Here is a 27,483-nt window from a genome sequence, read left to right as displayed (position 1 = left end):
AACAGCTGCTCAGTTTTACAATTTAATTATTCAGCAATTTGAAACAGAAAAAAAAAAAAAAAACGCAAGTAACCACTGACATCAGTTTGTTATCTAACACAAAAAGTTTGTATCCCTTTTAAATATTTCTGTGTGCATTACTCTATTGTGGGAAATACTGCAGATCACTTGAGGAGGACTGACTGAGGACTGAGGATTTTTACATTAATATGAAGAAGTGTGCTCATTTGTCAGGTTTTAAATTTGCTCTATTAGCCAAAAACATTTCTGAAGCAATAAGTCTATTCATAAGTTTTAAGTCTCTATATCATTATGAAATTGTTCAAACACAAAGGACAGGGAAATGTCATATATGGAAGATAATTCTTTGAAGGCCTGGTACAATATGAATGAAAGTCTGAGAAGCACACAGAGACTATTAGGTACAAACAATGATTAGATTATAAGAATCTTGTGAAGTTGTTAAGAGCATTCAGACAATTACAGCAATGAAAATAAGGGTGACTTAACGCGGAATAGAGAGGCACTGGCAAGTGAACAAAAGTTTTCTTCACTATTCTAAATCACAGCACCGATGCAATGGTGGATGGTGGATAGTCTGTCATTCTTTATTTTTTTAGTTGCAAAGTCTAATGGCATTTTTATCCGCTAAATAACCAAGACACCTGTTACCCTAATGAAAAATTACAGACAGAAAGGCAGAAATGAGGTGTGATACCCAACTGACTGTACTTCTTGGGAGTCCCAGCACGTCCCTTTGACTCTCTCTCTCTCTCTCTCTCTGTCACACACACACACACACACACACACACACACACACACACACAAATATCGGAGGGGGGAGGGCTGCGGTCATACTGAGCCATCCAGTGAGTCCAGTGGGGGAGGCTGTACGTAGAGAACTGGAAGGGGCGGGGCTTGGGGTTCGTGTTGAGTCTTAAGTGGATCATCGACAGAGCCGGTCTGTGTGTCTTTCATTCATCACCATCAACCGAGGCACCGTTTCCCATCCTGTCTCCTCCGACCAGCGACACCGAGGACATCACCGTCGGCCATCATCCGCGGTAAGACCCGCAGTGCAGACGGCTGGAGAACGGCTGCCGGTTAGATAACGGATGGCTCAGTGCTGTCCAATAGGTTGTTTAAAGGAAAATTACCAGCCTAGAACATCTCTAAGGAGCGCGTGCGGTGTTCAGTGGTGCATCGTAGGCCCACTGGGTTCATTGTGACGTATAGGATTTTATGATATTGTTTGGTTTTAATCTCCAATGGGATTATGTAATATGCTTAAAAAAGTGTTGTAGGCTTCTCAATAATGACAGCAGTGACCTTGTCGGATTATTTAGGCGTTTTCATCTTCTCTGAGCGGTTATCGCGCTGGTATCACTGGTAACCCATCGCTGCTGAACCTTGAAAAATTATCATAGCATCTAATGTTCTTTAAGAAGATGTTCTTTTTCCCCCCTACTGTTGCCATTTGAACACCGTGCCAAACATATAGGCCTTATAATACCTTATAACATGGCATTAAGGTCATCATGGTCATTAAAATTCATCCATCCTTGAGTCAAATCCATCCATCCTTTTCACTTAGCTATTCCTTCAATTCAACATAAACAAACTGAAAAAAACAATTTAATTCAACATACATCAAAGGTCAAGTACATGCAACATTATAATTGTAATGCAAGGTGATACAATACAATACAAAACATTTAAAATGCTACTTTTTATAGTTCAGGTTTTGTTCATACTATTACGATATGGACTATATTTTGCCTGAGGGGTGTTAGTTGGGGCTGTAGTGTGCAATGGTTAACATTGCATGTTTTTTGAAACGTGAAGGGGAGTTAAATTAGTGATATGGTATACACAAGACTCATCCCTGAAATGCATCGTCATCCAGAATATTAAAAAATACAATACAGTCATATTTATTATTACCTGTGATGCCCTGATGTTTTGTTTGGACTATTGGCTACATATGGCACTAGCATTAGCTTACCATTCCATTTGTAAATGACTCCATCAGCCAATGCGACGAAGCAAGCCAAGCAGGTTATATAATAGGTTAGTGATAACCTTCACGACCAAGTGAGCTAAGGTTAGCCAGCGAGCTGTAACTTAGTTACATTAAATGGATGCAGCGTTGGCTGTCAGCTGACGAAGTAAAGGTAAAAAAAAAAAGAAGGCTAAAACAAAACAAACAAATAATTAATATGCAGCACTTCATTTATTAGGCAGTTATTACTTGAAAAGAAAGACCATTTTGGTTTTCTACAGTTCATCCATCAGTTACTTTAGTTAGCTTTGAAAAACAACCCCACACATTTAATTATTTAGTACAGCAGCTTTTAGTGAAGAACAGCTGTTATTAGTTTCCATTGTTGGAAGACTCTCAAACCGTAGTTAAGCTAACCACCACTGAGGCTAGGCTACCGCGGCTGAATTTTTCTTATGATTGACACCGCGCTGCCTAAAATGTTTGGCAAAATTTAATGTACCACTTGACTATAACCAAAATTCATTTTTTATTGGTATGCAGTTCGTGGAAATTTGGGTTTGTGTATATATATCTAATAGATTTATATATTTATATATATATATTTTTAGTGAGCAAGTGAGCAACGGACTTTAAAAATAATTATTATAATTAAAAAAAATGCATTAATGTGCGATAAAATAATTATCTGCGTTAATTAATTAATGTATGAATGCGATAACGTGTTACCTAGTCCAGCCCTAATTATATATATGTATATATGTGTGTATATATATATATATATATATATATATATATATATATATGTCAAAAAGGATTATCACTATCATTATCACATTCTGCTTTCTGAATCAGGGTTGAACTCAGCCACCTTGTGTAAAGATGAGTGGTTCATATTTTTAGGGCAGTGGACATGATCATTGAGCACACCAGAACTGGGTAGAAAACAAGGTCATCTTTTTGCAGTATACCTTTATTGATATCACTCAGTGCCATCCTAGATAAAATAAGCTGAAAAATCTATGGCCCAGTGAGGCTGAAACACACACACACACACATTATAAACCAACTTTGCTTATTTCCTTCTTCTTTGTACCACAGTAAGGCCAGAAATAAGGGCTGAGTCAGGCTGTGTGATATGCCATATGCCCCTGAATCAAAAATATTAATCCTCTGTACACTTTTAATATATCTTAAACTCAATTTGTCAGCTAAGGCTCTCAAAGGCGTGCATTGTTACCCTCAGCTAGACTTAATTTGGGCATTAAAATCACAAACACCTATCTGCAGTTGTCTGGGATATTTCTATATTTAGAGGATCGTTTTTTTTTTTGTTTTTTTTTTTATTTTCAAACCACTCAGCAAACACCAGGGTTTGATTTGTACTAGATCCTTCATTGGGATTGATGTCATAATAGAACGACTGTCAGCTTGTGAACATTGTACATTTCATCATGAAGGATTAACATGTTATCAGGCCTCTGGGGCACAAATTTGCTGCTTGATCCCCTTTTTCGTTTAATATTGTAGTTTGAATAGTTCATATTCTTAACTCTCATATTTTATTGAAAAATGTCTGAAAACCAAGCAAACCTTGTTATCTCATGTCCACTAAAGTCCACCAGTCAATATAACTAAACTCTAATTTAATACTACTTTGGTATCAGTATCAGTATTAGTATTTTTTACCCTGGAATGAATAACTGCCTGGCATACAAAATATAGCGCTGCTGATGACTGTTCATTTATTGCTATTGATTGCACATATTAATAGCAATACCATCAGTTATCATCATGAATTGTCTAATGGAATGAAAGCATGCAAACCGAGACCATAGTCATCTTGTCTGTCTATACCACAATGTCATAACACACTGAGATCATGACAGATCATTAACGCAAGCAACCAAGAGGAAACTGCTCATGTCATACTCTAACTGAGGATGAGATTTGGTGTAAAAGCTCATAAAAATCAAACTTGCCCTGAGGAAAAAAAAAATAAAATTTTTTCACATTTTTCGCTGTGCAACATTAACTTTCCGTGTGAAAGTATTCATGATGCAAACATAATTAAATTGTTTGCCTTGAACTGTAGGTTTTGGCCCTAAACAGACCTCTGAATTTGCATGTATTTTTGCATGTATGTGTACAAGAAGCTATCATGCAGACACTGAACACTGTTAACATGCTAAAATTAACATATGAACTTTCTATGTTAGCGTTAATCTGAAAGGTACAGCTGTAGTTCTTGACAAATGGACATTTTGACCCAGCTGGTGGTGCTAGTTGAAGTCAGAGTCATTAGCATTCATCTTCTGGGGACCATAAAGATTCATTGCAGTACGTCTAATAATAATTCTCCTTGTACTCTGAGTATGACTGACCCCAAAAAAACTGTGTCAATCTCATCAATCAGATCCAAGATACTACCAATAATGGCCAAAGTACTGGTAGAAATATTACCATACCATATTAGCATACCTATGCTTATACATTGCATGCATGGACCTCATACTAAAAAGAAGAAAAAAATCACTCAAAGTGATAAGATAAGACTAACGATTGTTTATGCAAAACAATGGCGTACATGTAGTTTTACCTTATAAGAATGTTAACAAATATATAAGACTGGTGAAATTAAAAGGCATGGGGTAATATCCTATTACTTCTCCTGCAACACTCATTTGTGTCCAGGTGTACTTGACTGGGTAATGACCCTTTGGTATGGACCTACAAGGGCCAGGGCCAGGTGGTATACCTGTTACTATACATTGGGATGCTAGTTGCAGTTGTGGTCAACAGAAACTAATGTAGGTATCAGAGTTATGAAGAGGCTGTAGTTGTTCAGGCCAGTACATCCATGGTATACTATATAGACAAAAGTATTGGGACAGTAGACCTTTACACCAACACAGACTTTAAGGACATCACATTCTAAATACACAAAACATAAAATGGAATTGCCAGTAGGGCATTTATGAGGGCAGGCACTGATATTGGATAAAAAGGCCTGGCTCGCTGTCTTGTTCCCGTTCATCCCAAAGGTGATAGTTGGGTTGAGGTCAAGGCTCTGTGCTGGCCAGTCAAGTTCTTTCACACCGTGCACTGGAGCAAAGTCATGCTGGAATAGAAAAGGTCCTTCCCCAAACTGTTGGAACACAAAGTTGGAAGCATAGCATTGTCTTGGTATTCTGAAACATTTAGATTTCCCTTCACTGGAAGTAAGGAGCCTATAGTCCAACCCTTGACAAACAGCCCCATACCACACTCGAATTCAATTATAAAGATAAAGGTCCGGTCCGGATACTTTTGTCCACGTAGTGTCTTTCTTTAATCTTTAATTGGCAAATCACACAGCTTTGTCGCATACTCATAATGAATTAGTAACATACTGTAATGAAGATAGAAGATAGGTGGGCTGCACGTGCGCACATACTGTATTAGCCATTCCTCAGCCACCGCAATGCATTATGGGAAAATTCTTGTCTCACTTGATTTCACTATGCATGTGGAAATGCTCCATTTGGCGGACCATCTGGACTCTAGATTACCACTGTCCCTTCTCCCAAATAGAAATGGGACACACTACACTGCACAAGAATGCACAAAATGGAGACATAGGACCAAGACTACATGAATGATCATTCCACATATATAACAGACATCTCTATAAAAAAAAGTGTAAGTTATTAGACTTGAGATATCACATTAATACACTGGTATTATTATAATCCTTTTGTTGTATGAATTTTTGTTTTTTGTTTGTAACAGTAATTTAGTAGGCACAGTGTCTGACATATTGTTACCTTATAAAATTCACCATATGGCAAATTAGTAATTTGTAATTCTCTGTCTGAAGAATTTAAAGGCGGGGTGAGCAATTTTGGAGAAAGATAGATAATTAAGTCTCATCCCCAGGTCATCGGTATTTCACAACCTGGAAATTATGGTCACCTCACCTTAAAAGCTAAATTGTTGTATTTTTCAGCCCGAGGCTTATGCTGACTATAGGTCATAAGTTGGCACTGTGCACATATGTGAGACTGTGGCTTGCAGTTGCCAATTGGCTTGAAAAAGCAAGGAGATTTTTCCTTTCTGGCGATTACTCACCCTTCTTTTAGCCTTGGTCATCTGATCCATTGTTAATATAAAACTACTGATCAATGCGGCTTTAAATAGTGAAAGGACAATTTTGTTGTTGTTCACTGTGTCGGCCACCATCACCATCTTCATCGTCATCATCATCATCATACTCTTACTGTTACTTACGGCTCTTTCTTTGGCATGGTGACCACATGAAATACTTTCTGTTGTCATGCAAGCTTTTATAGCTGCTGGGGGGAGAGAGAGAGTGAGAGGTTTGGATGTGATGTGATGTCTTTTGACAGTTTGGTATTTGGAACTGAAAGCGTGGAGGCATTATTGTATTAATCATGGAAGGGAGAGAAAAATAGGAAAGCAAAACATGGACATCCTAGTCTTTCACTTTTGTCAACACATTTACTCACACAGTCCGGTCTCTGCCTCGCTCTACGTTCAGGGGCAGGATAACCAGCACTTGATGTCTATGCAAAGAGGATGGTGAAATGGTTTTTGTGCATACTGCGCTGTAGATCTAAAATCTGTTGGTTAACGCACACTATATGATTTCTACTTGTTAGTATGCTGGATTTTGCATGACGATCTGACCAATGCCTCCATGCGTTTGATTCTTGCTACTGTGCCCACCATCTGTGAACGTGAAGACCACCCATGTGCTCACTGTTGTCATATGTGGTCAGCTGTGATGTCTTGTGGTTTAATCAGTGTGCAACTGACAAATTTAGGATTATTTATTACTGTATAGTTGACTGAACACGTTAAGATGTCGGAAAGGTGATGCAGGAGCAGGTGGAGCTCATACGACAGTCAGAAAAACAAAAATATTCTTTAATATTTTAAATAAAGCTTTAGAGTGGGTTAGTATGTGACTGATAGATGAGGGAGGGGGACTCTCCAAGGTTGAGGATCCTCAAATGGTACTAATGTTGTGTTTCATATTGCAATGTGCAAATTTCCTCTTTCATGCTCTTGCAAGGTTTGCAAATATGGTTTATCATAAGTCAAACGTGGAAATTAATGTGAGAGTAAACGGTCTCATGCTGCAAATTTCAGGAAATTTATCTCTGTTGTTTATGGAGTATTATATGACGGTCCAGAACATAATCTCACCTGCCCCCACCTCCAAAGTGGGTCTGTTTCTGTCTCATGTTCCGTCCTCTCTCCCTAATGGGACAATATTGAAAGTTGATTTGGTCTATTGAGCCAAAATGATACCTCATTATTAATACAATACACAATATAATAGTATAGGTGCCTGAAGTTAGTAGTTCTCCCACCTTTTTATTTTTTTAACCCCTATAGCCCTGCAGAATTTCGTCAGCGACTACACATTTACGTCAGACAGGTCGTATAGGACAAATGCGCAAAATATAAATCTGCCTTTAATAAAGCATGTGACTTTTCAGGGACTGTGTGACATGGTGTGACACTCATATATCTTATATTATACACACACACACACACACACACCAATGCGCGCACACACGTTGTGTGTTGCATTGACAAGACCTTGGAGATAAATGACTGTATAGGTGCTGCAGTGCAGAGGGGAGGCCAGGCAAGGAGGATGAACGAGAGGAGAGACAGCAAGGATAGATTTAGGAGAACAGGATAGAAGCAGAATGAGGGGGATGGTAGGGACACTGGGAAGAAGAAGGGGTGTTAAGAGGAACTGAAGAATGAAGCTAGGAGGAAGTTTGGACATGAGGAGGAGGATTTGGACTAAAATGGAAGGAGGCAAGAAAGAGGTGAAAGGTCATTAGGAGGGAGGAGGTGGAGGAGAAAGTTATCTGCCTGAGCAGTTTTATTGTTTGCAGATAGGCAGATTCGTGATGAACTACTGCAAAGTCAAATGGGGCTTGGTGTCTTTCTCTCTCTCTCTCTCTCTCTCTCTCTCTCTGCGAGTAATGTGTGTGTATGTGTGTGCGTATACATGTGCTTGGGTAACTTACAGTCGTCGCATCAAGTCCTTCCTGCGGCATGTAGCAAGGATGCCCGCATATCGGCTACTATGCAAAGTGTTATAAGACCCGGTTCATCAAGGCCCGAGCTGAGCTGCTGTGTAGGGATAAGGAGATCATATGCTGGAGATCGAGAGGACAACCAGAAGACAGCAGGAAAGAGCCAGGTGAAATACAGCAATGGCTGCCACCTCTACCACCACATGTACATGCCCCACCTGCAGAGCTTGTGGGTCCAGCAGAAGACTGTCCGGCCACCACAGATCTCACTGTTAAAGGAGCGGACATCATTGTCGGACAACTTAAGAAGAAGAAAAAGAAGGAGTGTGTGTGCTTGTGTGTGTGTGTGTGTGTCTCCCTGCGTGTGTGCAGAGGGATGCATGGCATTACTCACTCTCTCTCCCTGGAACTGGACAGAGCTGATAGAAAGATACAAAACACGAAGCCCCCATTTATTTTTTCCCCTCCACTCTCCCTTTCACTGTTTCATTATATTTATTACACCCACAGCTGTCTGTGGGTGTAATGACACACACATAATCCCCCACCCATCCCCCACCCTCATCCTCTCCTCCTCGTGACCCTTATACATGTTATAGCAGGAGTGCTTTGGGCCACTAGCATTCACTGCATTTACTTGCATGTGTCTTGTCACATTTCTGAAATGAACAAAAAAAAAAAATGCTTTGCGCAGCTGCATTTATTTGACATGACATACATTTATGTTCTGAAATTATTTTTAAAGGGTGTTTTTTTTCCCTCCCCACTTCTTTTGCATGATGATAACCAGGATGAAAAGGATCACTGCTGTGCATCGTGGTACCCAAAATAATCTTGTCCAAAATCTAACAATGAAACCGAAACTAAAGCCAGACATTTCTCCAGCACTGACACAGTGCTGTAGCGTTAAGTCTCAGGAAATCTTGTGTGCACACCAAAACCAACAATCATTTCATCCTGCTTCCAAGTATTGTGTGAAAGCCTGATGTATTTTATTCCTCTGAGCCATAGAGCTCCACTGTTGTCTAAAAGCTATTAAAATCAAATCAACGAGCCACACTGTTGTTCTCTGTTGGTGTGGTAATATCAAACGGAAGGATGTGAGAGTGGTACCAATCTTTATGTGTAACTTTGTGTAACTGCCAGAAAGCAAATTATACTTTCTATTTCCCTCAAATAGAGCAGGGCTGATTTATGCAGGACGATTTATGATGTTTACATGGTTTGTGAAGATTTACATATTCAATAAGAACAAATTGGTTTTGTGAGTCCCACAGACCCTGAAACGGTAATACAAATTACTCCAAACATGCAGTGAACTAAAACAGTGCATATGCCAAAAATATATATTTCTGCATTCTGTTTCTCAGGCCATGACATATCCCTGTCCTGGCTGAGCTGGGCCAACTACCCACCCACATGAGTGGGACAAAAATAATATCCTGATGCAGCCTTTGGCAGTGTTTATATGTTAGCTGAAATTCAAATAAGTCATATTTAGTCGTGTTTCATGCTTTTATTTTATTTTTATTTTATGATTGAATTCTTTTGTAATATATTCGTATGACATCAAGTCTTTTTGTGCACAGTGGTGTCACACAGCTTGCACATTTGACTTTTGCAACTGTGTCTCCCAAGTAAATTCAGCGACCTAAACTATTAAACAATATGGTGGGAGATAAATGACTTCCAAAAATCAGATCACTGAAACACCTTATCTGAAAAATTTTCAGATAATTACACTTGCAAATGTTCTAAAGTCCTTATAAACGACATTGAGAAAAACAAAGGTTATAAAAGTGTAAAGGTATAGGAAGAAATTAAAGTCTAACTGAAAATACCAAAGTAATCTCCAAAAAGGCAAAAGGCAAAAAAAAAAAAAAAGATCTATTTCCTGTGATGTTGACATTAGCAGGTAGGATTTTAAACTGTTCGGTGTGCCTAATATTTACATAGCAGATCTGTATACTGTCACAGAAAAAAAGCATTTCAGATGGACGTGAAGATGTAAATTTGTGACAGCTGACACCACTGCAAGCAAAAGAGTCCTCAGAGGGGAACAGCCATTTGGAAATAGAGATGAATGTATGCCTACAACATTAATATTTTTGTTCATTCTTTTAAGACAATATGTTGTCCAACTCAGCAAAAAACAAATGTGACTTTTTTTTGTTGTTGTTCATGATACAGAACATTAAGTAAAAAAGGAAATCTACAAACACATTGTGAATCACAAGAGCAGTCATGGAACGGTTATGGACAACATTTCACAACTTTCCCAGACTTTTGTTGCCTCTGTGCCAACTTTTAGTATTCTGTTGATTATAGTCCAGAAAGTCTGGGTAATGCTAACATCTTGTAATGGGGATATTGCAGGTAATAAGAAAGCAACACAGGCAACTAGAAAACCTATACTAGTCTTTGCTGAATTATGCATACAGCTACTTTAGCTGAAGTGGTTTGGTGTGTGCTTGGGGAAGGTAACGCTTTGAATGATAATGCCTCCTCTGATGTCGGTTGACGGATCCTCGAATTCTTGCAAAGGTAAGGGCAACAGGAATAAATAATTTATTTATTTTTTTAAATTTAATTTCATAATTGATTACACACAAATGTCAAAATCCATTATATAATTTATCTTTATTTATTTCTAGGAAAACCACCCATCTTCCTGCAGCTACCCTGGTGACTTGGGTGACTTGGAAGAAACCTTGGGCTTTAGTGATACTGTATTCAACAAATAAAAAATAATAACATTAACAGTTTTTTTTGAGTCTTTTAAATGTTATTTTTGTTCAACCAGTCATTGTAGAGAAAAGTCTTCCTATTTCCATCATCATTAACATAATCTGTTACCCATTTTGCATGTGTTATGCAGAAAGTCTGTAATTAGCCAGTATCACTTGGGGGTTGATGTGATATCTTTTGTAGCTTACCAAAGCCTTCTCTCTGTCTCTTGAAGTTGTGATACACGTGTGCCATCTATAATTCCAGCCATTACAGGGTAAAAAAAAAAAAAAAGAATTTCAGCTTTTCTCCCTTTGACGACGAAAGGGGGCAGTTTGAAACCTTACTACAATATGTGGAGGTGGTGGGAAATTAATTGTTTGCTGAGCTGATACCTAGCTGTTTGATCACAAACCATCAATACTGACCAACTGCTTTTTCCCACTGGCTAAACACGGTGTTAAAATAGCTGCCATCTCTGCTGCAATTGCAATGCGCTCGGAGATCAAACTACGCTGATAATAAATGATAAGCCCTGTCTCCCAAAATGATAAGCCCTGTCTGACCTGTCTGCCTTTCTAACTGCTTATAATTGTGCAATTCCAAAACATTCCCAGAAAGTGCACTCTCACTTCTGTCTCATTAACGTACGACCAGACCACACGACATCTTTCCCTATGGTCATGGCCATGCGCCTGTCAAGATAAACCAATATCAGTTTGCAATCTTTCACAACCTGCCTGACATGCAAAAGGGGTTCTCCAGGAGCTACAGACGGACTTGCAGTTCTGGAACGTCAAATATCATAAAAGAAAGGAGCCCATGAAACCCATGGTAAAAATTGTAAAGAATAGAAAATGTAGTTCTCTTGCACTATCCATGACTGTTGGACGGTGTCATTTTTGTAATCTGATTGAGTCAGGACTAAAACAGACTAGTGGCCAGCTCAACAACAACTGGACCTCTCTGGGAAATTAGTGCATGGAGAATTTTCTTTTTTTGTGTGTGTGCATGCATTAGGAGGAGGTGGGGTGCTGGGTGGTAGTGGGATGCAGCTTGATAACATACCAGATGGCACCATAAAAAAAAAAAAAGTTTTCCTTAGCAGTCTCAGAAACACAGTCTCTGGTTTCCTTCACATGAAAACATAGTTAAAGATGAGAACAGTGTAAGTACACCTGCATACTCCAGAACTACTGAACTGTATTCCAGATGGACAGTGGCAATAATAACTTAAAATTTCAACACTTAAGTGGTGGCGAGTGGCAGTCACTCAGGTGAATCTTATGTTGGATTCAAACCTGAATACAACAATTCAACAACATTTTATACACACCCTGCTACACCAAAACCTATTGAAGAACATTACATACATCTTTTCCTGAATCAGCTTTACTGCAAGGATTATACACTATCCTTTTAAGTAATTCATTACATGCGTCATCATCTAAGGCTTCTGTCAAAGCCAAATATAACCGTAATGTCAAAAGACATGACCATCCCTCTTTGAAAACCATGCAAACCAAGAGTGGACAATGGATACATAAGTTTTGAAGTTCTCTATTTATGTTTATGCATTTTAGATTTATTTTTGGTTAAACATTGCTGTGGATTTTAAATGGCTTTTGACTTAAATGGAAGCATATTGTTAGTTTAAACAGGAGACTTCTTTAAAATTTATTTTTAACTCATTGTGTAAGTATATTAGATTTCACCGCACCAAGGACTCACTACACTATAACCTATTTAACAGCCTGCTGCAGAGTGAGATGCCAGTATTGGCTGGCATGCCTCTCTCAACATGGAAGGTATTGATTTTTAGATGGGGCATTACAATCATTGGGATATACTGCACATTATTCTATCTACTAGCTGCTTAAAAGTTCAGATGTAAGTTCAGAGGAGAAAATGTTAAATTTGAAATTTGAAGTCACACACTGAAACATAAAAGGGTGTGTGCTCGTGTAGGTCAGTGAGGTTCATGCCATTAGGTTCTGGTCACATCTATGGCTGTCATTTTAGTATTTTGACAGTTCATTAGTCTTGGTAATGACCCACCTCATATATTTTAAAAGATCATTGTAGGAGATGTAAACTGAAGGTAAACTTATTGTCTTAATGTTACCTTACTGGATACAGATGTTAGAAGCCCTTGGTCTCATGAGATAGCTTGACCAAGAGGCATTATTTTTTTATGTAATATACACATAAAACATAGTCCATAAAGTTTCCGGTCATTTAAGTTGTTTGTTAAAGGAAGTTTTGTCCTCTTACTAGATACTAAATACTTTATGGTGTTGATAATATAACAATTAGCTTGGGTAAGCTATGTTTCCTCGATTGGTATCATGTCATTACCTGCCAAATACATCATAAAATATGAAATGTCAGTACATTTAAGTGATTTCCTATATCTGAAGCAATACACCAAATGAAATGTACACAAGATAGAAGCCTACTTTCTGTCACTGTAGAATACCACTTGAATTTTTGGGGTATAATGTGATGATTTGCTGCAGTATGTGCACATGCCTTAAAGCATAACTAATCCCGGAGAAGCCACTCAGTATAACTGACAATGTTGAAGTATATCGCAGTTATCTTATTTTCATGGCAACAAGCACAGAGTGATGACTGACAGATTCACCAACTAATCATTTTCTGGTACCTGTGTGTCAATGGTTTGTTTTATGTATAGGCGGGGCTGCGTGGGAAAAATGACATGGATCCTGCTATCGCACAACAGAGTGGTATACTTATGTGTTTGCGTCAGCATGGAGCCTACTGGCATGAAGCAGTGGAGCCAAGGATCTACCCAGGAGACATGAATGATTTTGGTGTCCATGTTCTCATCACTTGACCAACAGGATAATCTACTGAAGACATGGTGTGTTCCTTTGGTTTTGTATTATTCAGGTGCTCAAGAGACCTGTTCTTTTCAGTATGATGGTCCTATCTATTCTGTGTGGGAGTGTGGGAGGACAGAGAGGAGGGCTGGCAGCGTACTCCAAATAAGTGTAATTTGTTATGTCATTATAATAACATGTTACTAATATTACTAATAGTACTAGATTTGAGGTTGTCTCACTATTTGGTGGAGAAAGCAGACATGGCTAAAACTTAATCATCATTCATAACCTGAAAATAACTCTCATAATTCATTCAAATTATAATTCTTGTCTTTGCTGGTCTTTGTGGCCACTGAACCTGTTTAGACCTAGACTCAACATGCGTCCCCAGTGAACATAAGAGGATAGTTCTGACTACGGCAGTACACACATACAATCTCTATTACACAAAGAAAGAAACAAGTTAATGTATAACATTTGCCAAATTTACAAGAAGGCCCAAATAATTAAGTATTTGTCATGAACAGTCTTTTACAAAGTTTATACTGTTTCTCCTAACTCCTAATAACAACTCACAAAACTGAACAATTTTTAAGGGAGTCTAGGGGCTATAAATGGTAAAAGCACTTTGTGTTCAAAAACTGCAATATGTTGACAGGTCACACACATTTTACAAACTGAGCAAACAGGCTGGTGCATTGATACTGTGACAAACTGACATTTTTCTACAAGGAAAGAAACAACTTAATGTATTGCATTTAATGCTGATTTCACAAGAAGGAATGATTACAAATTTAGATCGGATCATCTTATCTATCTTATAATAATCCTGACTGCTCTCTTGTGAGCAAAATGCAGAATTCTTTGTACCAAAATAGTTGGCACTTTGTTTACTATCACCTTTTCCCTTGACTTGTCAATCAGTTAAGAACAAAGTCATGTACTTGACTTTACGCTCCATGCATCTCTGGGTTCAGAACTTTTAATTTCAATTTTTTTTTTTTTTTTTATCTCCACACTACAACTCCAAAGCTCCCCCCATCTGGCAATGGCTTCATTAGATGACCAGACCCGAATCTGCCATGAGCACACTGGCATTTGCTCGCAGTGGCAGATCAACAGCAATGTGCCAATTTCCATTTTGTTTGGAGTACACTGCCAGCCAGAGAGAGGAAGGAAGCAAGAGCATGAGAGAGTGAATGGGAGAAGAGTGAATCAGTGAGTGTGTGAGAGAGAGTGGGAGACAAAAACACAAAAACAAAACAGGATTGCTCTCATTGGCAGGACCAGGCTACCCAGTCAAGCCTGACAACTCATCTCAAAGCATCAAAGCATGATGGAAAAATACCAGTGTCCACAGTGTTACGTGTCTGTGTCTGCTGTGACCAGACAGTGTTTTCACTACAAAAGCCCTTACAGCTCACATGGCCCATTGATAGATTATTGGAACACAGCTAGCGTTTCTATGTTAGCCTCTACAAACCAACGGCTCGTCTTTTTAATGGCATAAAAAGACAATGCTTAAAACAAATTCAACACAAACCCAAACTAACAAGTAATGGGAAAAGAGTGTAGAAAGTTTTAAGAATGAAAACAGAATGAACACAGAATTATGTCCTTGAGTTTGTGTTATACAACTGTGTCCACATTTTTATAAAGGCTTACAAGCATTTTTGACAAATGACAAATTTCATCCATTTGATATCCAGAGATGAATCTTTATGTTGGGCAGGCTTTGGATTTTTGATTGCTGACATATTTCCTTCAAACAATGGACCTGGATGCAGTACAATATCCCTGTGAAGTTTAGAAGGTCCCTGATTCGTCTGACAGTTACAACATGTCTACACCAGACATGTTTTAGGAAAATGTTTAAATTGTCCTCAAGCAAGTCTGACCTAACACATGTTCTTCCATTTTATCAGTCTTGCTCACCATGCTTTCTAAATAAAGGTGTGCTCTTTGGCTTAATTTACACAGACAAGTTCTGTGACTGGTGTAGACCACCCCTAAGAAGAAGCAAGTATGACAGGCCATGTTCCAACTGTCACACGACTGTGAAAGAAATGTGAAAAGATTGCAGTGCCATTCATGTTTATGAAATTACTGAAATCTCATATGGCTTGAGTTTATCTTCCCCAAATGGATTCTCAAATCTTGTATTGCTGTTCTTTAGCCCCCTGGTTATTCTTCAGACTCCCATATTCTTTTTTTTGTGATTTTGATGTGACTTGTTATTGCTCTAGCGTTCTCAGACACTCTTTCTTGTGTTGACCACTACATAATTCTTTTAATTTGGCCATGCCACTGTATGTGAAGTCATTTATGCAGTATGCATCTTGGGTCCAATTGTGCTGCTGGACTCTGGTCCTGGTGACCAGGTGTCCTTTCATTTTCAGTGACTTGCTACTATTCTTGAGTCCAGCGTTCTCTTCCCCTGACATGATTTTTCAGTGTCAGTCACGTCTTCTTTCTGTCAGTGGAACACTCTAAGCCCATCTTTCTCTTGTCCTTCTATATCCCCTTTCTGCTGCACTGTGGAATAACAGTTCATCCTTGAAAGGTGCCATATGGATGTACTTCTAGGTGGTTGCACACTGTGCTGAAGGAAATGAAATCTTTTGTTCAGAGCTTCCAGATCTTGATGGTTGCAGCTGTCCAACTTTGGTTACCTTGCTCTACAGAGGAATATGACATGACTGGTCTATGTTGATAGTTTGGATCTAGTTCTTTCTGTCGATATGGGACACAGTCCTGCTCTTTCTTCCTTCCTGTCTTCCTTGCACATTGACTCCCATGTGATTGTCAAGTCCTTAATCACAAAACAACGTATAAAGCCCTGTGTCCATGTAGCCATCTGCTAGTTTAACCTCTTCAGTCCCAGTAATCCTCTGTTTTCTTGCAACCATCTATCCACAACTGGGCAGATGTGGTTCATGCAGAAGAGGAGGCTAATAGTTGCTGCCATTCTAAAACCTGCAATCATCTCAAAATAACCAGCTGACAGGGTTGAAGGTAATGCAGAGAAGCAGCAGGAATAGGATAAGGCCTTGGTTTGTGCCCCTTTATGGTCCCCTGGGAGAATAAATGTTGCAATGTTGCGGTACAAACTCACACCAAAATCTACACTTTATTTTAGTGCCCTATGTCTGTGTCGGGTTGGGAGTAGTGTGAAAATTTTATTATAAGGATGACCATCATCAATTTCTATGGTCACTGCTCTCTGTGTGATAGCACTTAGGTCTAACTGACCTTTTAGAGTGATACATTCAGGAATGGATGTATGCTGCACTGAACTGAAAGTTTTGTTGTTGTCCAAGAAGTACTCAGACTTCTATGCTCCTTTTTAGTCTTCACTGAGTGCAGCTGAGGGTTTTGTGCACATTGTATTGTTTCTGTCATGTTTAACAGAATAGAGGACCCAAAAACAGAACATATAACCTGTGAGTGGGAATAACCAAACAATGATTCATTTACAAAAGAATACAAGGGTGGAATCTCATCTGAGAAATCACTCCATTTAGTGTGTCCAGACAAAGGTCTTTTCTAAATCCACTGGGGGGAGGTGGCCAGTATGGCAGGTGAGTGTAGCGTGGTCGGTGAGAGGAACTGACTTTTGAGTCTTGAGTTAATGAATCCAGGAAGCATAGAGGAGTCCAGAGATAAATCCAAACCTGAAGTGAATCTTGAAGGGACACACTGAGACAGGCAGAGATAAAGCAGTGAACCTGAGCCACAAGGAAAGTTGTGTTAGAATCGCAAGGAACACAAAGAACAAGAGAGCTGGCCTGAGGTGAATACCACAGTGGAGACTCTAACAGTCTGGCAGAGGCATGAGCCAGTGCTTATATACTGGGAACTTCAGGTGCAGTTGATTGGTTTGAAAGTGTAGCAGCTGTGTAGGTGAACACTGGGCATGAGTGTCCCCCCACAGCTTGCAACAGATGAGGTCACTTGGAAGGAACAGGGGAGGCAAATAAGGGAATTGTGTGCATACTCCACCCAGGCCAGATGAGAACCCCAGGTGGATGGGTTGGTTGAAGCCCACAACATAGAACTGATTCAAAGTCCTGGTTCTCACTTTCTGTTTGGTCATGGTATTGAGAGGCTGACAGTGACTCTTCTGTGGTGAACTGTTGGCCTTGATCAGAAACTTTGTCCAGGTGGATCCTGTGGATGTGGAAAACTTGGTCTGCAAGAATCTCAGTGGTTGAGAATCTCTCAGAAATGCAGGTTTGGAAAATCTATGGTTAGAAAGGTTGTGTTACCTGGAAAGAGTGGAAGTCCAGTAACAGTCCAGAGCAATGTAAGAGATGGAGTAGGAAGTGGATGAAGCAAGCCTTGTTCCTGGTTACAGGAAGTTGCTGACCCAATGCAAAACACGAGAAAGTACATTGTTAGGAACAAACAGTCATCCTGGGGGCCATTATCTGGGTCTGGATTATGCTGTTGAGCCTTCCAGACCACAGATTCAATCTCCTTGGAGACTTCTGCAGCTACTTGAAGGAAAGGATGTTTTCATTATGTGTTTTTTTTTCTTCACATGTGAACTGATGGAAAAGATTATCTGGTTTGATATTTCAGGACCTAGGACAGTAGGTGAGGGTGAAATTGAACCGGGTGAAGGAAAAAGCATATCTAGCCTGTGTGGAATTTTGACTAACTACCTGGATGTAGGACAGATTCTCTTGGTCAGTCCAGATGATAAATGGCAGCTCTGTTCCTTCCAGCCAGTATTTGCACTCCTCCAAAAGCCATTTTACAGCCAACAGCTTATAATCCACAAGAGTAGAATGCACAGGGATGAAGTTTTTGCTGTGGATCTGTGCATTGAGATAATACAGGCCTGACCATAGAATCTGAAACGTCCACCTCCACATTAAACTGTAGGGATGGATCTGGATGAACTAAGACTGGGGCGGAAGTGACAAGTTCTTTAAACTGTTTGAAATCTCCATCAGCTTCAGGAGTCCAGATGAAGCTATCTTAATGAGAGGGGCTGCTATGTGACTATAATCCCTATTCATTCCCTATAATCCCCTTTCCTGTTTTGAGGCTGGGGTCAGGTAGCCACAACTTGAACCTTCTCTGGATCTGTACAAATTTGCCCCTTATCAATAATGTAGCCGAGAAAGTAGTGTGGACATGAAACTTGCACTTTCCTGCTTTGATGAACAATTTGTTCTCAAGCAGACACTTCTGAAGGCTGTGCTCCACTTTGGACTTTGGAGAAGATCAAAATGTCATCAAGATAAATGAAAACAAAATGATTATGGAAGTCACAGAGCACATTGTTGTCTGTCACTTAAAAGAGTGTTACCACCTTTGTTAGTCTGAACATGACCAAGTGTTCAAAGTGGCCAAGTAGAGTATTGAAAGCCGTTTTTCAGTTGTCCCCTTCCCTGATACAAACTAAATGCCATATATTATGCAAATCAAATTTAAAGAAAATGACCAATTCCTGAAGTGGCTTAATACAGGCTTGTAGTACTCGAGTCTGACTTGAGACCTTGTGATTTGACTCAGACCTGAGCACTGTTGACTTGGACTTGTGCATTAACTGCATTTGGAGTTGAAAACAAGACCTTGGATCTTTATTTTATTTTATGTAATATACCATAGTAAATTGGATAGATAATATCTATATATCGGATATCAGATTATTCTTTAATGACTTGGACTTGATTTGGACTTGACTCAGATCAGTAGTGGACTCGACTTGGATTCAGTTTGGATTAACCTTTTACGACCTGGACTTGACTTGTACTTGACGCGGATCAGTAGTGGACTCGACTTGGACTTGGCTCGGATTATTCTTTAATGACTTGGACTTGACTCAAACACTGGGAACTCAAAACTGGACTCGGACTCGAAGTTTGGTGACTCTACTACTACTACTACTGGCTCGATATATAAATTCTTGATCGCGAAGTTGTTAAGGCCCCGGAAGACAACGCAGGGCCTCAGAGACTTATCTTTCTTAGTAATAAAGAAAAATCCTGTCCCTTGTGGTAAGGAGGAAGGCCGAATTATTCCCGTCACTAGAGAGTCCTTTCTATAATTCTCCATGGCTCATCTTTCATCTCTGGAGAGATTATATAAACAACTTGAGGCAAATAGGACCAGGAAGCAAATAGATGTGTGGTCGAGAAGAACTGAGATTCCAGGGTGAGCGAATTCTGGAATAAATTCAGACCTGAAGTGAATCTTGGAGAGACCAAGTGGGTGAGGCTGGTACAGACAAGGCAGTGAACTTGAGGCACAAGGGTGAGAAGAATGAGTCAAACAAAGGGAGACAAAGAACATGCAAGAGAGCTGGCCTGAAGCACGTACTACAGTAGCAACGATCTGCATAGTATAGAAGAATGAGGAGTTGTCTATGTATTGGGAGCTTCAGGTAGAGTTGTTAGAATGCGTACTAGGTCAGCCCCACCCAGCTCTGCTCTGACATACAAACATATAGAGACAAACACACACAGGGCAAACAAACAGAGATAGAGGGGAAGAGGGGAAAGACATAAGGGAACACAGGGAACTAAAGGCATAACCCCTACCATTTCATGTCCCCTTGAACTCCTTCATGTGATGAATTCCATGCTGTCGAGAGTATCAGTAGTTGAATACTTTGATGGTGCCATTGATTTTTGTGACATTTTGGCCTCTGGTCCCAGAGTTTGTTGTCTGGCTAGCAGCACTAGAAACCTTAGTTATGGACATTCAGTTGTATCACCTTAGTAGCCAAGGCCTGTCTTTGATCTGGCTTGCTAAGCTCTGTGTTGAACTTCCACAACAGTTTGAGGTCTTTGGTGGTCATTTTGACATCTCTTTAGCACTTCTTATAGCTGGGGCTGGGTATCAATAAAAAATGTTTGTCATAATAGCCAATATCAACTTTTGAGAACTGTGTATTAGATGTGTACAGGTATATGCATTGGTTGACAGAGGTAATGTTCCTATTAATGCAAAGACCTTCAGTTCCAGTGAACAAGTGCTGCATTCCTTTTGGTTGTTGGAGCACCTGAACAATAAGTGCCTGAACTGGTGTGGGGGGTCTATGGAAATGTCCCAGGCATTATTCCCACTTTATGAAACTCAGAATTGGTAGGCAAAAAAAGTCAACTGGGAACAACATTTGCTGTGGCAGTAGCTGATGGGGAGCATCAGCCCCAGGCCTCCAGTTAGCAGTGACAATGACCGCTGTCCAAGCCAGTATTCCAAACTTACCAAAGTGTTTAAATGCATGTTAGATGTTATTTTCACACAGAGAGATGTTAAGAGATGAGCGATGTTAAGAACCCATGTGTTCCCACATGAAATATGGAATTACATTAACCACAAAATATGAAAATAATAACAAAAGTGTTGAAAAATAATTGAGATTTCAAACCCAGCCCTACCTATATTTTATTGTATGTTATCATGTACTTATAATTTTCATATTGTTATATCTTATTATATTGTATCACTTCTCTTTTGAATGGCTTTTTATGTTATGTTGCATAACATGTTTAGTTTTGCATAAGCTTGTTTTATTTTATTTGATCACACTGTATGCAGCATCTGTTAATGCACTGTGTCCCAACTTAATTAAATGCGAAAATATTCTGACAAGCAAGCATATCGTTGTTGTTTTCCTAAGTGCAGGACATCAGGACATCTGAGAGTTGATGCTGGTAATTTTGTTCAAACGTTATTCAATATTCTGCTAGTTCCCACAACATTTCTACAAGTGTTCACTGCCAGAAAACTTGTAGATTGTCGTGTATCCACTCAAATGACCCTCACCCCATCCAAGCTCCAAAAACACAAATAGTATTCCATTGTATCTTATCTGGATCAAATACCAGTACTTATCTTGCACATTGAACTGTGTGAATCCTTTTGCCAAGTTATGGACAAATACCTGGGTTTGAAATGTGGAGAGGGTATCAGCGAGTGTAATAATTAGAGAATGACTGTACAAATTTACAGGATTTATTGGAAAAGACATAGCTATCAAGATAGCTGACAGTTAACCACTTCCTGCATCCTTTTTCTGTTTTGTCCCATCTTTCTGCCTCCCATTCTCTTCAGTCTATGGTTTGTTTTGTTGAATTGTTGCTTGTGTTTTTGTCCCTCTGGTTGATCTAGCCACCTTCCCCTGCATATTGCTCTCTACTAATTTTTCCAGGCATTCATCGATGTTTGGTTCCACTTTCATCATTACTGTGGAACCATCTTGACAACCCAAGATTGATGAATACAGAAGTTAGGTGTGAGGGCTACATGAGGTATCTGATCTTCTCATGGCATCATAGTTGCAGAGTACTGTATTGTGAAGTACTGTCCGGAACAGAGCCTGCTGCAACTACTTGAAGACATCACAAGCAATGCTATTAGCTCAGGTGAAGTTACTCTGTAAGAAGTCCCCATATGCTAATTGGGAACTTCCCTAAAATAAAACCCCTTGTTATGGTTTACCACTGCTATTTCTCTGCTTTCACTGAATGCTTACTGTATGTTTCATTCAAGCCATGTCAAGAGGTCCTATGTTAGGGCAGCTCTTGAGTTCTTCTAAATGGTGGTTTAAGAATATGGTAAAATGTTTTTAGTCCTGTACATTAAAGTATGACTATTTGGCTGTCACTTTTGATTGGTCATTTTTGACTGGTTCAGAATGACATCCTTCACACGTAAATATAATCTAGAATAATCTCTCCTCCGCTTTGTATTTCATCAGTTGTTTCAAGATGAAGATTGATACCAGCCTGACAATGCCCCAGCTTCCTGAGGCCCTCTCCCAGGCAGGCCTTCAGTTCACTGTGGCCACTGAGGAGGATTTTGATGAGATCATGGCTATGAGCCAGGATATCTATGGAGGCCTTGACTACCTGCCCACTAGGTACACCAGCTGGCTGCAGGAGACCAACCGTATAGTCATATTGGCCCGCAAACAGGGAAAAGTGGTAAGTTATTTGTTTTTTTAGTGTCATCCATACAAATGTGTCTATGTTTGTAAAGAGAAATTGTTTTCAGCATATTCATTAGATGGAATTAAGATTTTTTGTACAAACAGACCTTTTTAGGCCCAGCAGATAATCTTCGTGCACAGTGACCCCATAATAAAGCTAAAATTTGCTTTTTTTAACTAGTTACATTGATAATATGCATAACCTATATTTATCATCTTCCTTTGTCTGCAAAGGTCTGAGTAAACATGCATACTACAGGCAGCATCTGCACACATGAATTATTATATAATATTGAACTTAACGTAGATATTATATTATGTCAAATTACTATGGTATATTACATAAAATAAAATATTTGAGTACTGCAAGCCTGCAGACAAGCGTTGGACAAGCTACTTGTAATCAATACTGTAATCAATGGTGCATTATACATTACTAATTAAAAAAGTAATTACATGACTTGAATAATTAGTCAGCAGAAAGAGCAATATGTTACATGTTATTTTATGTTCAAACCAACTCCATATCCAGAAGTCTCAGAAGTGCAGTTGGAGACCTTCTAACTCAAAATTAATTTCCTTAATTTAAACCTATCTGTGTCTTAGTTTCACATGCCAGCTAAGAACACACACCACTTCAAAAGGTGTCACCCAACGTTACTGCCTGTCACATTGTTCCTCGTTTGGTAGAGACTAGGCATGTCCCTTCACTTCAAACTCTGTGCCATGCTAATACGTCCTTTACTGGTCTTGAAGGCAGAGCGACCAGTCTAATTAACTCACCATCTTACTGTTAGAAAAAAAATCACATCACTGTAACATTTTACTATAGTAATATGTTATTGCTCAACACTGATACAGACACCCAATAAATAAACAGTACACGAGCTGCTATGTCATGGCGATTTCAACAGAACGTGGATAAGTTATGCTATGCAGTTCACTACAACAGCTATGTTCTTTAACTGTGTTTACATTTGACCAGACACAATGACCCAAAGTGTTTTAAACAAAAGGAGCTAAGACAATTAGGAATAGGAGGAGGAATTTACTGCTGTGTCACAGCTACAGGAATGACATACAGTTCCAAAAACAACCATATCAGTGCCATTTTTGTCTTCTGTGATGCTCGACAGATTGCTCTGGAGTCGGTATGTGTGATTGACAATGGGGAAACTATGCTGGTGGAAGGTCTTCGTGTTGCCCCTCAGGAAAGGGGCAAGGGTGTGGCAGGAGTTCTGTTGCGCTTTTGCTCTGAGCTGGTCAAATCCAAGTATCCAGAGGTCAAAGTAACCCGTTTGACCCGTGATGATCAGCTCGGACCCAAGGATTTCCAGAAGTATCGCATCATAACCAAGCAGGTACCAGCAAGAAAAGCAGAAAAAATGTTTTGTTTTGTTTTTTTATTTCTTTAGTGAATAGATGTTTTTGTTGCTTAATGCAAAATACAGTACATCTTGCATGTAGTCAGCTTGTTTAATGTTACTGTTCTTCATCAGCTTACACATTGACTGTCCTCTCTACAGGGTATTTTGCTGGTACGCTTTAGAGCCGAAGACCTCAAACTTCGACTGTCTGAGCTTGGTCTGGGTGAAGAAATCCAATCCTCTTTGTCCACCTCTTCCCCCAACCATCCACCAGTGCGTCTTGACCATACAGCTATCCATCAGCTGTATTTAACCACTGACCTGATGCAGGGAGTCCTTCCCAATGCCACCATCATTCAAGACTGGCAGCCCTTCAAGCCTTTGCCCAGCAACATGGCTATCCTACTGAAGAAAGACATTGACTGGATGGTAGATGATCTGACCAACCCTACTGTAGCCAGCCTCTGCACCTTCCCTTTCAGGGTGCCCATTGGAGATGATTGGTAACTGTCTTTATTTATTATATTAAGTGTACAACAATGTAGTGATATTTACAGCTGTCTGCCATAGGATTATTTGAGTCTGCCATTGGGGGGGGGGCACCACAGTTGTGAATTTATTAGGTCCAGAATTGTGATATAACACATAATGTCTTTAAGATACTCATACCATACCAAGTTACTTATTGTCAGATAAAAAAAAAATCTTTTCACTCAGTCAACTTATACATTTTTTTAAACCAGGTATTACCTGAACATTGATGTGTTTGGGAAGGACCTGGAACTGGCTCGACAGCAGTTCTTATGCCACCTGCAACGCCACACCGCCACCCTGAAGGGCCATGTGATGTGCCAGATGTTTCTGGATCCACCACTCTGGAAGCCCATGGCCGAATTCTGCCATAACACCTTGAGCGTGGAACTAGTAAAGGAGTACACTGAGCAGTGTGTGGTGGAGTCAGATGTCATTTAGTTAAAAAAGGTGGATGGAAAGGAGTAGAAGATGACGGAGCTAGAAAGGAATGAAGATAAGGGTCTAGACAACAATGAATGGACACAACACAATTAAACATTGTATTGAGGAGATAGGAACCAAGGCAAACAAAATGTAGTTTCAACAAAGCAAAACAATGCAGTGCAGTCAGTTAAACTTAACAATACTCTAACAAATACAAGATGTGGACATAAAATGATGAACACATCACATAATCAACTGTAGTGCTGTGATAAAAAGTGTATTTACAAAAATGAGATGTTGACACAATTTTACTATTATTTTTGAATAGGCCTATCATTTGTAAGGCCATAGTTTTCAGGTGTGATAATATTCATAGCTTAATATAAATAATTAGTGCCCCCAATAAACACAAAGATGGAAACCTTCTAGTAGAGGCCATCATGGATCAAAACCTTTAGACCAGAGCTGTAACAGACCTGTGAAAAACATAACCAAAACCAAAGTTCATAAATTAGATTTCTAAACAGAAACCCAATCTGAAAGGGTTCCAAAGGCAGTTAGCAATGTCAGGATGGTTTTGCAATTGTTCAACTTTGCAAATTTGTGAGTCAGACAGCACATAAGTTGAATGGTGCAAAACCATAACGAGTGCATCCAGAGTCTTGCAGTTCCATTCAGACAAATTTATTTTGGTCCAAAACATCATGGTTATAAATGCTGATGGGACTGGGCCCCAATGCAGTCCAATAACACTAACAACAACACTATAAACAGTATCCTCAAAAGCGATCATGATGCAATGATTGGAAGTGCTCTTGATTAATTGTCATACCACCCTTTCATGTCATACCACTATATGTGGTATGACATGGAAGGGTGTAGTGAAGGTGATGAACATGGGGAAAACTTTCGCACACTGGCAGTGATGTGACCTAAAACCAAAACACAGTCAACATGCAAATGCTATTCTTTGAATAAAATTTTAAGTACGCTTAGGGCATCTCAAACCTTTCATCTCTGTTCTTTCTGTAAATAATCTTTTAAATATGTACACAAGCTGAGTTGGGTTACTAAATCTGCACAACTCTGAAGGCACTTTATTAAAACTACACACAGGTTGTGTCTTTGTAAGAATGAAAAGGAATAGTTCAGGATCAAATAGGGCTAATTTACAGACCCCTTCACTTGTACTGATGCATGCATCTGCTAACTAGTATTACCTTAGGAATATCAACAACAAATCCCGGCAGAAACAACAAACAAACCTGTTAATGAAATGAACATGCTCAATCACAAAATGGCTGATGATTTATCCTTCATTATGGTCAGACTTTTGTCTTCTTTAGTTTCAAAGTTTTGACTGTATATATACGCTACTAATTTAATATTTTCACTGAAATGCTGCATGAAATTTTAACAGAAATTATTAACTTATGAAGCTGTAAGTGAAATCTAGGTTTACTTTCATAGATTGCTGGTATAATGACAAACAAAATACTAATGCCTGAAAAAGTTTAACAAACTATCATGCAGTTTACTGCTGACTTGAGTTAACGTAGTGAGAAGGAAGAGGCTGGAAATAATGTTGTTAGAATTAACAGAAATATACTGTTATATGTTTTAAACATCACTAATACTAGCTGACAAAAACATTTTAGTTTTTTTAGTGTTCCATGAGAATATAAAACACCAGTTTTCAGACAAGGTTCAGTTATATTAGGGCAGTCTGTAGTTTGTACGATAGTTTTCTAGAGACAAACAGAATATTGTGCATTATACCATGGGCAAGGATTTTACTCATTTCTGCATGACTGGAACTTTCCATTAAAATCAGGACACCTAGTTCTTCTCAGCAGTTATGTGTTGGTTCTCCTTGTCATAGACTCTCCAAGTATGTGGAACTGTAATGGAAGAATGAACAGCATTTTTCCAAAACATATTCTCTTTTTTGGGGAGGGAAGGATTTGTCTGTGTGATTCACTTGTCTGTATGAAAGTGGGACAATAGCAACAATAATTTACACTATGTTGCCATTTAACTCAGCTGCAAAAGTGTTAACTCTGCTGATCCCCTAACTTTTCAAAGTGCCATCAGTAGTTTATATATATATATATTTTTTTTTTTACTAAACTGTGGCTTGTATTAGTCCACAATCAAGTTCAAATTTATTCCTAATACCTGCTAAAATAATGACATTAATGACAGCCTCAGCTGTAATTTTTGCTGAATGCTAATTAGCAAATGTTAGCATGGTAACATGGGAAATACAGATGGCAAACAGCATGAACATGATACCCATCACACATATGTGAACTGTAGCTGTCATTATGTTAGTATACTGACAGAGCATTTAACACAAAGCATCGCTGGGCCTAAGTACAGCTTTACATTTACTTTGGTGAGGCCATGGTATAAGCAAAATACCAGACACAAATTTGTCACTGTATGTATAATAATGAACTTGGTAGAGGAAATTACACATTTTTGGTCTACACCTTACCTGTTGTCCTTTATTTTCTTATACTACGATACCTGCATTATCACCTAGACCTACATCTTTAACCCCATG

At 39.1% G+C, this 27,483-nt stretch overlaps 1 protein-coding gene across 4 annotated transcripts; it reads left to right on the top strand.

Annotated features, from left to right (window-relative positions):
* The first annotated feature begins 940 nt into the window (after positions 1–940).
* nat16 (N-acetyltransferase 16) lies at positions 941–27,483 on the top strand. Of its 4 annotated transcripts, XM_046380321.1 has the most exons (7): positions 941–1,064; positions 13,490–13,678; positions 21,811–22,024; positions 22,360–22,585; positions 23,727–23,951; positions 24,117–24,460; positions 24,701–27,483. In XM_046380321.1, exons 4-7 carry the CDS (start codon positions 22,370–22,372, stop codon positions 24,927–24,929), a joined length of 1,014 nt encoding a protein of 337 aa, XP_046236277.1. In that variant the 5' UTR covers positions 941–1,064; positions 13,490–13,678; positions 21,811–22,024; positions 22,360–22,369; the 3' UTR covers positions 24,930–27,483. The 4 variants fall into 4 exon arrangements, with proteins under 4 accessions (XP_046236277.1, XP_046236278.1, XP_046236275.1 ...); XM_046380322.1 differs by lacking the exon at positions 13,490–13,678; XM_046380319.1 differs by lacking the exon at positions 21,811–22,024.

The sequence above is a fragment of the Scatophagus argus genome, chromosome 23, assembly GCF_020382885.2.
Source record: "Scatophagus argus isolate fScaArg1 chromosome 23, fScaArg1.pri, whole genome shotgun sequence".
In the NCBI taxonomy this organism is placed as follows: domain Eukaryota; kingdom Metazoa; phylum Chordata; class Actinopteri; family Scatophagidae; genus Scatophagus; species Scatophagus argus.
Note: the sequence above shows the minus strand (reverse complement) of the source record. Positions and strands in the feature narration are given on the sequence as shown.

Coding starts and splice junctions, on each gene's coding strand:
- nat16 (XM_046380319.1), top strand. CDS start 13,620: ATGATTTTGGTGTCCATGTTCTCATCACTTGACCAACAGGATAATCTA. Junction 22,586..23,726: donor CCCGCAAACAGGGAAAAGTG/GTAAGTTATTTG, acceptor GATGCTCGACAG/ATTGCTCTGGAGTCGGTATG. Junction 23,952..24,116: donor ATCGCATCATAACCAAGCAG/GTACCAGCAAGA, acceptor TCCTCTCTACAG/GGTATTTTGCTGGTACGCTT.